The sequence below is a fragment of the Theobroma umbraticum genome, unplaced genomic scaffold (assembly GCF_002168275.2).
Source record: "Theobroma umbraticum cultivar Fairchild unplaced genomic scaffold, ASM216827v3 scaffold_56.0, whole genome shotgun sequence".
NCBI classification, from domain to species: Eukaryota; Viridiplantae; Streptophyta; class Magnoliopsida; order Malvales; family Malvaceae; genus Theobroma; species Theobroma umbraticum.
The window spans coordinates 405,076-421,586 of record NW_018397256.1 but is presented as its reverse complement, the minus strand read 5'-3'; the positions used below and the strand labels follow the sequence as shown (position 1 = coordinate 421,586).

At 37.7% G+C, this 16,511-nt stretch overlaps 2 protein-coding genes across 2 annotated transcripts; one reads left to right on the top strand and one right to left on the bottom strand.

Annotated features, from left to right (window-relative positions):
* Positions 1–3,380: 3,380 nt before the first annotated feature.
* LOC110410218 (leucine-rich repeat extensin-like protein 2) lies at positions 3,381–7,238 on the top strand. Its single transcript, XM_021419828.2, is given in 5 exon segments — positions 3,381–3,533; positions 4,843–5,010; positions 5,012–5,960; positions 5,963–6,237; positions 6,240–7,238. Coding segments are annotated over 5 exon segments (1,647 nt in total). The 3' UTR covers positions 6,342–7,238.
* An 857-nt stretch (positions 7,239–8,095) lies between these two features.
* LOC110411050 (putative protein phosphatase 2C 44) lies at positions 8,096–16,090 on the bottom strand. The gene is made up of 5 exons (XM_021421053.2): positions 15,679–16,090; positions 15,246–15,506; positions 14,891–15,167; positions 14,539–14,693; positions 8,096–8,585 (listed from the first exon to the last, which is right to left on the bottom strand). Exons 1-5 carry the CDS (start codon positions 15,748–15,750, stop codon positions 8,448–8,450), a joined length of 903 nt encoding a protein of 300 aa, XP_021276728.1. The 5' UTR covers positions 15,751–16,090; the 3' UTR covers positions 8,096–8,447.
* Positions 16,091–16,511: the final 421 nt, after the last annotated feature.

The following is a 16,511-nucleotide window of genomic DNA, read 5'->3' as shown; positions in this document are numbered from 1 at the left end:
TTATTCTTTCTTTTTCTTTCAAATCACATTGCCACCCTTACTTTATTTACCATGGGCTATCATTGCCAAACCATGATTTTCTTCCACTTTAACACTCTTTATTCTTTTCCTTTTAGTCAACTATCACATGGTGGGGTCCCACATGTCCCCCACTAATTTTTACTTTTGCACACCATAGTTTGCATGTAATAGTAACTTTTACATGTATATCTCATATTCCTCATAATCTAACCTTCCTCGGTTAGTACGAGTCCATTTAATTAAAATTGCACGTGTGTGCTTACACTTTTTTTTATTTACCATTTAACCCTCTAAACTTTCATCCTTTACAATTTGGTCCTTCCAACATGTTTTAAGCTCAAAATGTCTCACATTGTCCCGGTTCACCTTCGATTCACCTTTTAACTTGCTAATTCGTCCTCGAGAAAAATATTATTATTTAATTGTCATGTCCTCATGTATAAAATATTTTATTCTAAAATATTCCTTTCACTTACCACTGCCCTTTTTGCACTTAAATTCAAGTCCGTCAACCCTTTGTCTCGTCGATGAGATCATATTGACTCTTATACGAGGATACGAGGTGTTACAAGAAACCCATAAATCCTTTATCCATACCTTACATAAGCTTAGATGTTTACAAAACCTCAAAACCCTTAATCTTTACTCATAAACAAAATAATCTGGCCCATAAAATATAATTTTAGAAGCTAAAAATCAATATTTAAAGCTTCCAAAGTATAAAAACGTCATCTTTATCATTTAAACTCAAAACCAAGCTTAGTTGTGATACACACTTAGTTGTGATGGTTTTAGGCATCGTTAAACTAAACTTTGGCCTAAGGAATAGTCCCACAGTATAAAGGGGCTTAGGATATGGTTATGTGCAAGATTTCACTTAAGAAATTAAGTTTCATGATTGATATATTGATACGTGAGGGAGATGCATTGATAAATTTTGGACAAGGTGTTACAGGAAGCATTCTATGTAAAATCTATCGATAGATTCCTTGCAGAATTGGATTTTCAGGCATTTTTCAAGGGTTTTTTGAAGGCAAATGTTTTTCAATGGTTTATGCAAGTTTGGTTTTCATTAAATGTTATTGGAAATGTACTTATATGCCATGTTTCATGTCTATTATGGAATATTTGAGAATTTTTATGAATAACATGTGATTTTAAGTGTACGATTACAAAAAACTCTCCCTCTTGGCTTGTTCCCTTATTCATATCCACTCACGGAGTTTTTGTAACTTACACATTATTTCCCCTATTTTTGTTTTGCAAATCAGTGATTAGTTTGCACCTTTGTCGCAAAGATGAGCTCTCGGTCTTCTTTCTTTGGTAGGTGTCTAATGGCAATTTGATGCCTAGAGGGTCGAGTCATGTTCCACTGACAAGTCGGTCTTTTCTTTATGTTCATGGATATTTGAACATGTTTATGATCATGTAGCCAATGGTTGGCATTTACTTTATGAATGTTGTATTTATATGTGCAAAGGTTGCTCAAGAGCCTATATGAACACCCATGGGTGTAAATGGATGATCATATGATATGTATGAGTTTTGACTCTGAAGTTAATAATGAATGGAAGCAAATACACTGTTTATATAGAGAAGTTCCATAATCGTGTATTGTCGCCTGTGGATGTATGCTTGTGAATAGTATATTGGTTGCCGTATGTGTTATAATGATGGTTAATGAACCATAATGAGTGTGAATGAATACAAGGAGACTTGCTTGGGCCTAACGGGTTATACTCGTCTTGGTTCTTGCGCTTGTCACGATCCCTCCACAAAATGGGATATAATAGGTTAGTATTGCTCATTTCAATTAATTTGATTATTTTGGTTGGAAAAATTTCAAATCTAAGACCAAACCGATTAAATTGTTTTAACCGAACTTAATTAATGAAAATAATCAAACTGAGAAAACCAAACTCACTTTGGTTCGATTTGATTTGAATTTGCACACCTCTAGTTTTGGGGTTGTTTCAGGCCAAATTCGTCCCTCCGACGATTTAGGAGTAAATTGAAACCATTCAAACAATGGGCTGATTGGTTTACTAGAGGGGCTTTCAGAGTTCTTGAGAAGAATCTTTGGCTGTTTTTGAAATTTTGATTGGACAAGAAAAGCCTCTTTTGTATTTTCTTTTCCCTTTTTTTTTTTGTTTGGTATTGTTTGAACTCGGGTGTTGAGCCCGTCAATTCCAGCAAAAGATTATGACCAAATTGTAATAAAAAAGGACAAAAAGATTAAAGAAAAAAGGAAGGTTAGTGTATCACATATCCCACGATTTTGGGGCATTGGGACAGTGTCATGAATGATGAAGAGGTTTAAGAGTGGGCAAATTTTGAAGCTTTCTAAGATAATCAGGGGCAATAAGTGCAGGGGAATCTCACATAAATGAAAAGGAAAAGAAATTGATTATAACCCGAAGAAAAGAGAGAAAGTAGTAAAAAGAAGACAAAAAGGATATAAATTTGTGAGCCACCAGTGTGCAAAATCCAAACTTCATCTAATAAATTAACAACCAAACGTTATATTATGCATTCTGACGACTAACTTCAAAAGCAGATAATTGGAATTTACGTTGAAAGAAGTTTTTGATATTCTTCTTCTTTTTCTTTTTTTTTTCCTTTCCATTTTCATTGTGTTAATCATAATAAAGGCATTCAATTTTTACGTTATATACTCTATTAAACTTTTGTAAAGTAAAAGTCAGACTTGCCCCTATAAATTTTTTATTCAAAATAATTTTTGTACACTTAATATGAATTAAAGATTGTATGTTTGCGGTCAAATTATGTCAAGATTTCATGATAACTTCTACAGAACTAAACAGGTAGGATCATTAACTGATAACAAATAGCTTTAAGATAATAAATGACAAATCAATGAATATTTATTTCTTACAAGTAGTCAGGCAATCCGAGTATTCCACTTGAACATTTTTCTTGTATTTTTTTAAAAATAATTATGGTTTTATTTTATTTAGTTGTTACTTGCTTTTCACATTGGAGAGCAAAAATCAAAAGATTTGTTTGGAGAACTTTTGTAATGTAAAAGATTATATATGTAATTTTTTTAAAAAATAATATATATAATTTGATGGTTGTACAGAATAATTATTAATTTAATATTTTATTTCAATTGCTTACTCATTTTTTTTAATTGTAATTGATTTTGGCTTTCCACCGTTTGCAGTTTTTATTAAGTGACCTTTTAAAAGTAAAAAACGAAAAAGGTAACTAGCAAAAATAATGATTGACCATTTGTCTCTATGTGATGGAATGATTATTTACAAAATGAAAAGAAAATGAAAACACTAAAAACATCCATCCATCCTAAACGTTTTATCTTTAATGATTTTGTCGAGATGAGAACAGGAAGAAGAGGAGAGTCGGAGGCAAGAACCAAACGCGGTTTCACCGTGACGAAAAAGATTCGAAATTGGAAAAAGTCTCAAAGATCGTGCAGCCAGTTTAGAATGGGACCCACCTCTCTCTGCCTGTCTGCCTGGCACTGGCAGGCAGCTAGTGCCACGAGCTGGTGCTGCTAGGATTTGTTAATTTGTTTACACTAGCAATTCCTATTATCTTTTTGAAACGCATCTCGTTTGTCATCACCCACTGCTTTCCTGTTAGGCTACACATTTACATTACTACATCCATTGTGATATTATTGTACAAGTAGCTACCCTCAACCCTAACCAAACTGATTCTGTTTACAACCACGGTGAAAGAAATTACTACATCCATTATGATACTCTGCACATGAAATTCATGCCATACAGTTGATATGTTATGCTTAAATATAAGAATCATTTTATTTATTATCAATTAACTTGGCGATAGATATATGTTGTGATACTTTTCAAAAGAAATATATATATATATATATGTTGTGGTATTTTAACATTATGCTTCTTATTATGTATTTTTTATCTTTATTTTTTGGAAGAAAAAAAAAACCCAAAACTTCTAAATAGAAACTTTAATCAAGAATTCGAAAACAGCTTAATTATGGTGCATCGAATTTAACAAGCGAACGTTGATGAATCCTCCCTTGTTCTCGTTAGCAACAAACTATTAGTATATTTTAAATGGAGGCTGGAGCGATTATATATCATAGTTGTGCCCCGCATCACTCCGGTTGACTGCTTACTTGCTACGCGCATTCTTGCTTTGCCAGCCCATCTTTTTTTCTAAACAAAAAAAACATACGAAGCCTGCTCTGTTGTCCCACGAACATTACAAGTTGGACTGCTCCAGCCACACTACGGTTCTATAATTGTAGGCAAGAGTAAAAAGTAGGAGAGTGATGGGTTAAACCAAGTAAACATGGTCTGTCAAAGGGGATTGGGGAGGGTTGGATGGATGGTGTTTTAGTCATAAAGAGAAAGTAAAAATGGGTGAATCCATGTTGAATTCTCCGTGTCGTGGTAGCTGGGGAAAGTGACAAAGACAGTGGCTCACACGTCCCTGAAGAAGCAAGGTCGAGCTGAACGAATCGTCAAACATTAATACACCATTTGCATGGAGACGTGCCAGCATGTCATCATTTTGTTCCTTTAAAAGATTTTAGTTTAGTGGGGTTACTTGTATTTAGTATGAAAAACAAAGCAAATTTTCCATCCTAAGATCAACAGTTAACGAAGCTAAGGTAAACTGACCAACTCAATCCAACAAATAAAAGAGATACAGTGACTAAAATGGGAACCACTCCCCCACCCCAGAGAAAAAATATAAAACAAACCATGTGGAGACGGGCATATCTCATATGACACAAAACACTTTTCTTCATGTGACCTCTCTCTCTGGCCCTCTCTGCCATTCTAGTGCAAACCACTCGCAAATGTCTCCTCCTCGCCTGCCCTCCTCTTCATTCTTTTCTTGCTTGTTTCTTCTTCATTTCTCTCCCAGATCTTCTGCTCTGCAGCAGGTGAGGATGACCAGTTGGATGTTGTGGTAGATCCAAATCTGCGGTTTGAGAAACCAATGCTACGTGGAAGCCTACATTGCTTTGCAAGCCTGGAAGTCGGCCATATTTTCAGACCCGTTCAACTTCACAGCCAATTGGAATGGCTCTGATGTCTGCTCCTACATGGGAATCTACTGTGCTCCCTCTCCTTCCAATCCCAAAATCAGAGTTGTCGCCGGCGTAGACCTCAATCACGCCGACATTGCTGGCTATCTCCCTCCAGAGCTCGGCCGCCTCGCCGATCTTGCACTCTTTCACCTTAACTCCAACCGCTTCTGTGGTGTTGTTCCCGCCAGCTTTCGCGGCATGAAGCTGCTTCATGAGCTTGACTTGAGCAACAATCGTTTTGTAGGCAAGTTCCCCGATGTGGTTCTGTCTTTGCCTTCTCTCAAGTACTTGGATCTTCGGTTCAATGACTTTGAAGGGTCCGTTCCCTCCATGCTCTTCGACAAGCAACTCGATGCCCTTTTCTTAAACGATAACAGGTTCCGATTTGGGATTCCTGAGAATCTTGGAAACTCTCCCGTTTCGGTGCTAGTCTTTGCCAACAACGATCTCGGTGGTTGCATTCCTGGAAGCATTGGGATGATGGGCAAAACGCTGAATGAAATCATCCTCATGAACGACAATCTTACTGGATGTTTGCCTCCACAGATCGGGATGCTCAAGGATCTTACCGTCTTTGATGTGAGCTTCAATAATCTCCAGGGGTCTTTGCCGTCCAGCATTGGCAACATGAAGAGCTTAGAGCAGCTGAATGTTGCCCACAACAGCTTCACGGGTGAGATTCCAGCCAATGCGTGCCAGCTACCCAACTTGCAAAACTTTACTTACTCTTTCAATTATTTCACCGGAGAAACCACCAAGTGCTCTGCAATATCTGGTGGCGGAAAGGTGACAAATGGTACCATGAACTGCATTCCTGGCAAGAAGGGTCAGAGATCCTCCAGGGAATGCTCCTCGGATGCCGCTCGCCCGTTAACTGCAGCAAGTTCAAATGTGGTGCTGGTGGAAATTCTGGCGGTGGTGGCAGTTCCCCAACGCCAATTTGAAGGGCTCCTGTTCCAAGGCCTCCCGCACCGCGTCAATCTAGTTCGCCAAGGCCGTTTATGAAATCCCCACCACCACCTTCTTCAAAGTCTTCGCCTTCCACCAGATCACATCCTCCACCACCACCATCATCGCACTCTTCACCAATGCCTCCTTTGCATCCCTCACCATCACCACCGCCACGAATTACTCCCACTTTACATCTCCACCACCCCCTAGTCAAAGAGTATCACCCAAGACGAATCTTCCGCCGCCGCCTCCACCAGTTCACTATGAGCCCAAACAATCACCCCGCCTCACTCGTTGAGTATGGGCCCAAACAATCACCCCCACCCCCTCCATCAACTCCACAGGCCACTACTACAATACACCACCACCAAACAATTACTACAACTCGCCACCACCAAGCCATTACTACAATACACCACCCTCACCACCTCCACCCTCACCGTTCATTATGTTCCCACGCCTAATCAATCAACGCCACCACCGCCGCCACCTCAGGTTGAGTATTCCCCGCCGCACTTTGACATAGAACGCCACCTCCACCTTCACCTCCTTATCCCTCAAAGGGGCAGCCAGTAATTCCACCTCCACCACCAATGGGAAATACACACCTTCCCCTCCGCCATCTCATGAGCATCAGGGGACTCAGTTCCCCCCTCCACCAGTAGAGTATCATCATCACCACCACCCAATGAGCCATGTCATCCTCTTCTCCTCTCCACCACCCCCACCAGCATGCACAACTCCAGCATCATCACCACCACCGCCAAGCCACTACTCAACCCCATCACCATATGCGCCAACACCTGGTCATCACCATCCAACACCATCCACCACCTGAACATCAATGGCATTACCCACCATCCCCACAGCATCAAAACCCTCCTCCGCCATCAACACACTATTCATATTCATCCCCACCCCCACCATCACCGCCACCTCCGTCTCCTCCTGCGCCACGCTCATTTGAAAGCACACCACTTCCACCAGTTAGAGGAGTATCGTACGCATCTCCTCCTCCCCCGTTATTCCCTACTACTAACGGAATGCTGTTGCGCGCCATTGAGTTGTAATTCAAATTCTTTTGGTGCAACCATGAGTGTGGGCCGCCGCATGTTAATTGTGTGTTTTTTTGGTTCAGCTTGAGCACTATTTTTTTTTTCTAAATATATATGATAATTTATATTTTATTTCTTTCTTTTGTATTCTTGTGCTAATATATTTGTTATACGGGCAATGAGGCGAGCAATTTGTGTATAATTTATTTATGGATCCAAAATCAGGATTGACGATGCGTACAGCCTACTTTCTCCATCCGCCTTGTTTCTCAGTATTCTTGTAGAAGTCAAGAAAATGAAGCAAACAAATTTGTCTTTGTCCTATTTGAGTTTGATTAGGAACAGTGGCATGTGTACTAGTCAGGCAAAATTGCTTAGAAGTTCAAATCCTGGAAGCAAAAGCTTGGAAAAGATGTGACCTGGCCCAGGGAGATGTCAAAGTGAATAAATGAAGACAGGAGTGGGGAGAGGAGCAATCAGTTGATTGATGTTGGTGATAATTGATGACATAACAACAACCAACACATCATTACTCAGTAGAATGCATGTGCGGTAGGTCACATGCCAGATCTGGGACGCGGAGACATGGTGACAAATAAAAAGTGTAACACAAAAGAGTGATCATAACTAAGCACAGCAGAGGCGCAAGGTGGAAAGAAGCAATTATTGATCTGATCCTTGTACCATGAACATTTATTTTGCTTTTTCTTCTTTGGCCGATTTCCCTGCAGGACTCAATTACTAGTTATTAATGCCTTGGCATTCACCATTCGGTTGCCAATTGTGGTCTAACAACACGAGTAAATCCCATAATTCAGCTGGTTAAATATCAGGCATTACATTAACCAAAGTTGGCCGAATACCGTGCCCCTTCTCAATCATCTTGCAATCTATTCTACTCGTAAAAAAATAGAAAGAAAACAAGTGATTATAGTGGTGGTAGTTTTCGCATAACAGCCGGCGACAACATACTAAATATGCATATAGTACATGGAAGTATTTGTATAATAACTTTATTTCTATCCACACAGTATACACACCTGATTAGAATCAATCTCTGTTCTACCTTTCGTATTTGAATCACAGGTCTTATGATAGAATCACCCAAGCCCCGGGACATCTAGATATGCAAACCTGTTCATGGATTGATGAGGAATATCCCGGGGAACACAAAAATGCATCACACTGCTATCTCAACTTGCTCAGACATCACTATCCCTACAAAGACATGTACCACATAGATGAAGCTCTCCATGTCAAAGAGTTCCCCTATGTACACCTTCCAATGGAACCAACCAACAGAAGGTTCAGGAGGAACAATGCCAACAAAAGCTTTGGCCTTAGTAGCATCAACCAAAACGAATTACAATGCATGATATATCATCTTTGCTCTTTCTTGCCAATGCTTCAGTTGTTAATCGTTTAGCTGCTGCTTGAGGGTCCTTTATGGATTTCACCAAATTAACTGCCTCTTCATTCTTCATAACCTGCCAACCAAATCAAACAAGTTATTTTTGGATTACTTGCAACAAAAAAGAACACCACCAGTATTCATGCCTGGGCTACTTGCAGCAAACACAGAAATAAAGAAGCCCTCATCATTTTCATTAATACCTAATTACAATATGTTATATCACTTTCCATTCAAATAAGTCTTGGCTACAAAACCAGCCAAGATTTAGAAAAATATGATCAATTTTTGCAGGGCAGAAAAAAAGGATCACCCCAGGGCTTTGTTCATGGATACACATGACAATCATTTCCATATAAACATTCCATATATTTGTTAAATGATTCCACCACTCAAAATGTACTTGATTTACTTTCCATCATTAGTTAAACATATAAATGAGGATTAATAACTAGATTAGCTGATATATAAATAAGATGTTCCAGGGTTCTTTCGAAAGAATAAGTTTCCCCTTCAACAACCCCTTCAGTCGACATTAAACAATAATGCCTTCGTAACAACTGTAGTCTTCTAAAGTTCTGCTAAGTAACCTATTCGTAGTAGTAATGAACAGGACAAGTATAACAGAAAGAAGAAACACCACCCTTTCATAGCATACCAATTTGTAATCCAGCAAGCTAGGCGGTGTTTGATAAAATAAAAAATTTGATATTGAAAAGTTAAGTACAAACTTATTTATAAATGGATTCTGGAGATGGTGTTTGATAGAAAAAATTTGATATTGAAAACTTAAGTGCACAATTTTAATACTAAGAATGCGATCAAGTGACTAGAATGTGATCTCATAATGAGTTTGAATGGCTGGATTAGATGTGGTTTATCCGTTTTTAAGGGCTAGAATTACAAGCTGCTGAACCCTATTATAAGTAGTCTTTTAGACACATTAGGCAGACGTATTATATTGGAATATTAACTCTCAGTGGTTCTACAACCCTACACCCTAGTTATCTTGTTCTAACTTTGATTTCATATAAATCATCAATTTTTAGCCTTTATTCTGGTCTTGTTCAACTGTTATACTTTTTCTTTTTCTTGTTTCTGCTTCCCACTGCACCATATTCCCTGCACATAATTTCCAATGACTCTGCACTCTGTGGAAGAAAAGATCAATCTCACCCTCCCTAGACCACGATCCCCATTTTATCCTCTCAAAGACCAATCTCACTTGCCAACAAACAATCAAATCAGCAATAGGCTACCTGATGAAGAACATTGTGATTCACAGCACTACCTTAAAATGACCACCCATGTATCTAACACACAGGGAAGCACGGACTGAACAGAGGCTTCCAACTTTTTTTTTTTTTGGCTCCCAACTTTTTATTGAATATTGCTCACAAAACCAAGCAAAGCCAAAAGGTAGGAAGATATCAAAGAAAAAGTTAGGTTGCACAGTAAGGCTTTGCTTGGTTGGGAGGATGGAAAGTGAGAAGGAAAAAATTATAATCGAATGGTCAAGCTACAAAATAGAAAGGTGGTTATGAAACCTAACCATTAGATTAAAAAAATTGTCCATCCTTCCCCTTTCCCATCCTTCCTACCAAGCAAAACCTAAAATAGAGGATGGTTTCAGATGATGGTATTCTGTTTAGATGAGACAAACCTATTTCTCATTATAGTGGTCCATGTTGAAGTGTCTTCACAATTAACACATGCCAAGATAATCTGTTGGACTAGATAACCCAAGTGCTTTGATTTCAACTTTATTAATCCAACCCAACATCCCTCAAGCAAAAATAAAGAGCATTAAGTGCCTTAAGGATGTCAAACAACCATAGCTGACATTGAAACCATCACACCACCACAAACACTACCAAGCCATGTCAAATGTTAAAAGACCATGACATCAGCATTACCACAGCCAGCATAGCCACCACCTTAATAGTTATTATTTGCTAATATAGTCAACAGCACAACCATAATTGGTAAAACTAACACCAGCACAACCACCACAAGTGTACTCCCTAGCGGAAACATTAACTATTGTCACCATCACCACCACAGCCGTCTCCTGCAAGTGCTATGTGACCAACTCATGTTATTACATTATATCCTATTATAACTTACTATGCATTTTTCAATTGTAAATTGCTACAGCCATCAAGCTAATAAAACAACTTCAGCACTAGTTTTCTTAACTGAAAACTTAAAAATTCTGCTAGTACTAATTTTTTAGTTTTAACCAATAATGAGGGGAAAAGGGTTTGGGTTACACCCATGACCCTCGCCAAAAACTCCAGAGTATGTGAGGAAAAACTGCAATAGCATATTCAAGAGGGCAAATTTTCAAAATAAAGAATAAAAGTCTTCATTCTTAGGATCTGTACTTCAGGAGCCTTAGCATATAGTCAATGTTGTCGAGGGGACAGGGGGACCAATGATCAGAACAGTGCTGTCAAGGCACAGAGAAATCCAGCACAGGCAAATACCTCCAATAGAGGCCCTCTACCAATGCTAATGCCTTGAAAGGCAAAAGGTGAAAGAAAGAAGCACCCCTTAGTTAGTGGTATTATCATTGACAAACAACAATATATGTGTCTTTTGAAAGCATGATGAAATGCCAATGTTTTGTAAAAAATAATTAGTAACTTCTTGTTTGAGGGAGTGAAGGAACTTAGAGCTAAAGTTTGATGGTGCTTTTAGTTAAGTTAATTGTGCTAATGCTATGTCTTTGTAATACATTACGCAATAGAATAAATCGACTTTTGAGGTTTATTAATACAATTTTATGTTTTAAAGTTAATAGAATAATAAATCTTTTCTTATGCACATTTATTATTTTTAGAAATAAGTGGACTAAACAATTAATTTCTTTTATGTAAAAAGCTAAATCTTTTTGTTTTTCGCATAATATCTAAAAGGCTCTTGAATTATTTAGGAAACTTCAAATAAACCCCTATTCTTTTATTGCGTTTAATCAAGCCCTTAAACTTTTATTTTAGGCCAAATAGACTCTTATGACTAATGGTTGACTAATTATCGTTAGTCAAAATGTCACTAATTATTTTATGTCACGTGATACTAACATGTTATGATGGATGATAATGCGACATGTTGATGTGATATGATGACATAACCACATGCCATTTTCACCCATCACGTCAGTGCCATTTCAACTCCACGTGGACATAAAAATGACAAGTGGCATATTGACTATGTTAATCCGTCATAAGGGTCTATTTGATCCCCAATAAAAGTACAGCGACTTGATTAATTGCAATAGAAAAATAAGAACATATTTGAATTTTCTTAATAGTTCCAAGGCTTTTTTAAGTGTTACGCCTTTTGTTTTTTGCACTTTGTGCCATAAGTTCTACAAAGGTCCTAGCACCCCACCACCCATTTCTGAAGATTTGAACTTGAGACCTCCATAATGCAGTGTGGAAGTAAAAACATTAAAAAAGAAAACCAAAACAATGAAAGGAAACCAAACAAAGGCTAAAATTGATGTAAAATTGAAGTAGGAACAAAATGACTAGGGTTTATGATTGTGGAACCTCTAAAGGAAAATAATCCAAGATAATATGGCTGCCTAATGAGTATAAAAGACTATTTATACTAGGGTTATAGCAATTTATATTCCTAGCCCTTAAACATACTGACGCTCCATCTAATCCTAGCCATTCAAACTCATTAGGAGATCACGTGCTAGATACACATGACCACTTAGTAAAATAAAAACATAATTACAAACCAATAATTATAGTAAAACAGTAAACATAAAGGAAAACATATCTAGATAAACAATTAGAAAGATTCTAGAATGCTCTTGCTTCACTCCAACATATTTGTCTCCTTGGGGGGCCTAAATTCTCTATTGTCTCACAAAGTGAATTCATACAACTTCTAGGCATATCAAATTTATTTACGCGATCATTTTGTTAAGAGACTTGTTCAAACTTGTATTAATATAATGGTCAAACTCAGAAAAAGAAAAAATAAAAATAAATAACAGAAAACTATTTTCTTATATTAACCAATCAAATATTTGACATGTCATCCAACTAAAATTTGGACAATATTTTAAGCAAGAGTTCTTTCATAAAAAAAAAAACTAAAATTGACTTCTTTCATGAACAGATAAGAGTGGCATCTCTTCTCAATTAAACTCCAATAAAAATATATGTTTTTTAAAGTTTTAAAATTGAGCTCTACCTTAATCAAAAAATGTGGAGCACAATCTATTCAACAAAGGAGAGGTAGTTGAGCCAATCTCAAATTGCTGATGCAATTAACATGCTAAGCTTCAGTATTGGAACTCTTGACCTAAGTTCGCGCTGAGCTTAAGCAACTATATAAATCATTAGCTCAAACTTGAGCAACTTATTCCTTAGAGTAGGTTGGTTATTCAATTGTACATAGATAAACTAATAAATATTCAACAAAACAAAAATGCTCATTTGCCTTCAGAATTTAGCATAGCTTGTCCACCAACTCTACAACGACTAGAGAGAGAGAGAGAGAGAGAGAGAGAGGAAATCAGCCAAATCAAGAATCCCCTATGATATGCTTGTGGTTGAGGAACTTGTCTTAAGATTGGTGAAGCATAACAATACAGATGACTGAAATTCTCTAGTCTTTCTCAGTCCTATCAGCTACTGTGACACGAAAACTGTAATAACATCTATATTATTCACTACTGAGGTGCTTTTAGCGGATAACGCTATAAATCAACCCTAATGAAGTCACTCGCAAGAAAGCATTGTCTTACTGTTGACCAGATATTTAACTTATCTCTCACAGTTACATCAAAGGAATGATTTATGAATGAATTAGACAAGGGATCTTGTGGAAGAAATCTCTTAAAATTAAAACTACAATGAATTAAGGTCTGTCTGAGATCGGGTGTTCAAATTAATAAACAAAACAGAGTTGAGATCATTGAAAAGCTTTGTTAAGGAAGATTTTAATTAACTATTTCAGCAAGAGCAGAAATTTTTTCTCTCTCTCTAATAGCTTTGTGAAAGGAAGATTCAAATTAAGATATCAACTAAATATAACTGTACATATTTATGCATGTGCACACACATGCAGCCCACTTTCAAGTTTAGAAAAATTTGCATCATAACAAAGGAGCTAAGTGAATACTAAATGACAACTTCATTGTCCAACTCCCACCCAACCCCCTAAAATTTAAAACTCACAATAATCCATGCTATCCATTAAGTCTGTACCCAAAATAAAAAAAAAAAAAAAGAGAGCCTATTCTTTAAGAAAATTCTGACCCTTTACCTAAGAATGCACCAAGCAGTAAGCAGTTTCAATACTTCATTTCAAAATTTTGAAAATACAGAGAGAAAGGTCAGCAGAAAGTATCTTGTATTAATCTTTATTAAGGAACATTTTGAGATGATTTTCCAAATGATTAATGCATCAAAATTTTATCCCTGGCCAAAAAGAAATCTATACATGTAGGACAAAACAGAGTTACTTGACAGATTAAACTACAAATCATTTTATCTTGTAATTTTATAACTTATTAGTTATAAAGTTTACACAGATACAGATGTCAGATTTTAAGATTATTTAGGCTATATTATATTAACCAGTATATTGCTTATTTTCCAAGTGCTAGAGCATTTGGTTGTTATATTTTGCATTTCCATTAGTTTTTAAAGTTAGTTTATAGTCACCTATGTTATTTCACTTTCAGGAGGTTTCAGATTATAAATTATTGAGATTTTTGGAAATTGAGATAATGGAATTAAATCTTCTCCCTCTGGTTCTTCTATTTGTTTCCCCAGTGTCCTCTTCTTCTTCAGATGAACCAGGGCTGCAGTCCACCATCCCCACCCTCCCCCCAATTTCTCTATTTTCTTTTTCTTTTAAAGATGTATCCAGCTCTTATGTTCAACAGACAACTTAACACATGTGCAATTGCTAGAGCCTGTAGGTGCTCCATGCACCAGCCGAACCTAGAGATGCAGAATAGAGATCAAATGCTATAACAAATAACCTATTTAACTGACCTTCCATAATCCATCACTAGCCAGTATTACAAAGTCAATAGTCGAGTCTATGGGAACATGTCTGACATCAGGTTCTGAGCTTAAATGTGCTTTAAGGCTTTGATCCCCAAAAGCCCGTGCAACTGCAAGTTGGCCATTAACCCTAGGCACATCTCCTGAAATAAGAATCACATTTTCATCGTCAAAATATTTTTTTAATTAAACAATCACAAATACATTGGTGTAGCCTGCTGTCAATCATGTAGATGTGGCATAACCAGTTTGGTATGATCCTAGTGCAGAGAGTGATAAATGGAAACGTAATTATATATACATACATACATACATATATATATATATATATATATATTACCTGGAAGAGTAGTCACAAAGCCACCCTGCTTCTCTATCCTTCTTCGTTCAGCATGCGGCTCATGGTCCACGGTAATTTGATTGGCAGAGCCCCTCTCACACACAACAGCTCTTGAGTCACCAATGTTTGCTACCCATAAATCTTTGCCATCAATAACAATCGCAGTTACAGCAGTAGAGCCACCTGGCCCTAATTGCATAGAGTTGTCCAATATGACCCTATCCGTGGAGCGGTATGCATTCCTTATTGCTGCCTCAGGGTCTTTCCAGAAATTTGGCTGTATGACATTCACATGGGTGAAGGGGAGCTAAAGAAGCAATTGGGAGAAAGGGAAGTGATGGTAAAAAAAAGATACCTCTTCGAGTATATTGTTGAACAGGTTGTCTTTCAAATAAGTGGGCACGCGATCCCCCAAGTGACCATCAAAGATTGCAAACAATCCAAGCGTATGATTCCTCCTTTTTCTGTATTCAGCAACATGGTAATCTTCCATATCATGGCCTGATTGACCTTCGACTAAGTGGAATCCGTGGGACACTTTGGTACTCGATGACTTACTTTTCCCTTTTCCACCTTTTCCTTTGTCTGATGAAGAAGACTTGAGGCAAGCAACATTCTGCAATCCAGAAACAAAATTCACAGACAACAACAACATCATCATCATCATGTAATTCGAAAAGCAGGCAACAATCTGATGTTTATTTCCAAGTCTACCCAAATCCAAAAGAAGATAACGGAATTGAATTACAAGTTAAACAGCAGGTAGGCAGAGAAAAAGGAACAGTTACCTTGATCTTGGTAAAGAAGCCGGCTTCTTTAACAGGGCGGGAGGCACCTGCAACAGATGAACTTCTGCTCATGTCTTCAACATATAAAAATTAGTAGAATCCCCTGATGCGTTTTCTTCCTCGCGAGTGTGTGCGTGTATGCACCCAACACACAGAAACGGAAAAAAGAAGAGAGAGAGAGAAAGAGAGAGAGGGAAGGGTTGGAAAGTCTGAGAGGTCAGAGCAGAGGAAAAAAAAGGGCGTTTAGTATTTACTCGTATTATTATTATTATTGTTAAAGGCATTAACACACGGAATAGAAGCAAAGGAAGACAAAAGCAGTGTTGGCTATTGAAGATAAGGGTTGACCACTTGATCCAAAAGTAAAAGCAAAAACAAAGCCAAGAATGGTTTGATTGTTGAGGTTGAAATTCAACTTTGACAGCACCAATATAAAGAGTTAGCAGAAGTTGTTAGTCAATAATAAATAAAGGCAGAACAAAACGATGACATCATCTTCCGCGTGGGGGTAGGGCCCACTGCCCCTCCCTTCCCCGTCTCTTCCTTGCAACTTCCGCCGATTGTTACCCTCTCCCCCCCTCACAAGGTCATGGGCTTTGTGTCCCCTGCGCCCTGTCTCGCTTTCCTCGCACCCAGGCTCCATGTCCCGAGTATGATATTAAAAAGATGATTTATGTAGCAAACGTTGACAAGGCATGCTGTATGATAGAAATGAAGCTGCACACGTGAGGAGCATGAGGAAGCTTAAGTTAAATAGAGATAGCCTTTCTAATTAGAGTTGGCTAAGTTAGGATTAGTTGCTTAAACTTGTTGTTGAGCAGTAAATCTGTTGT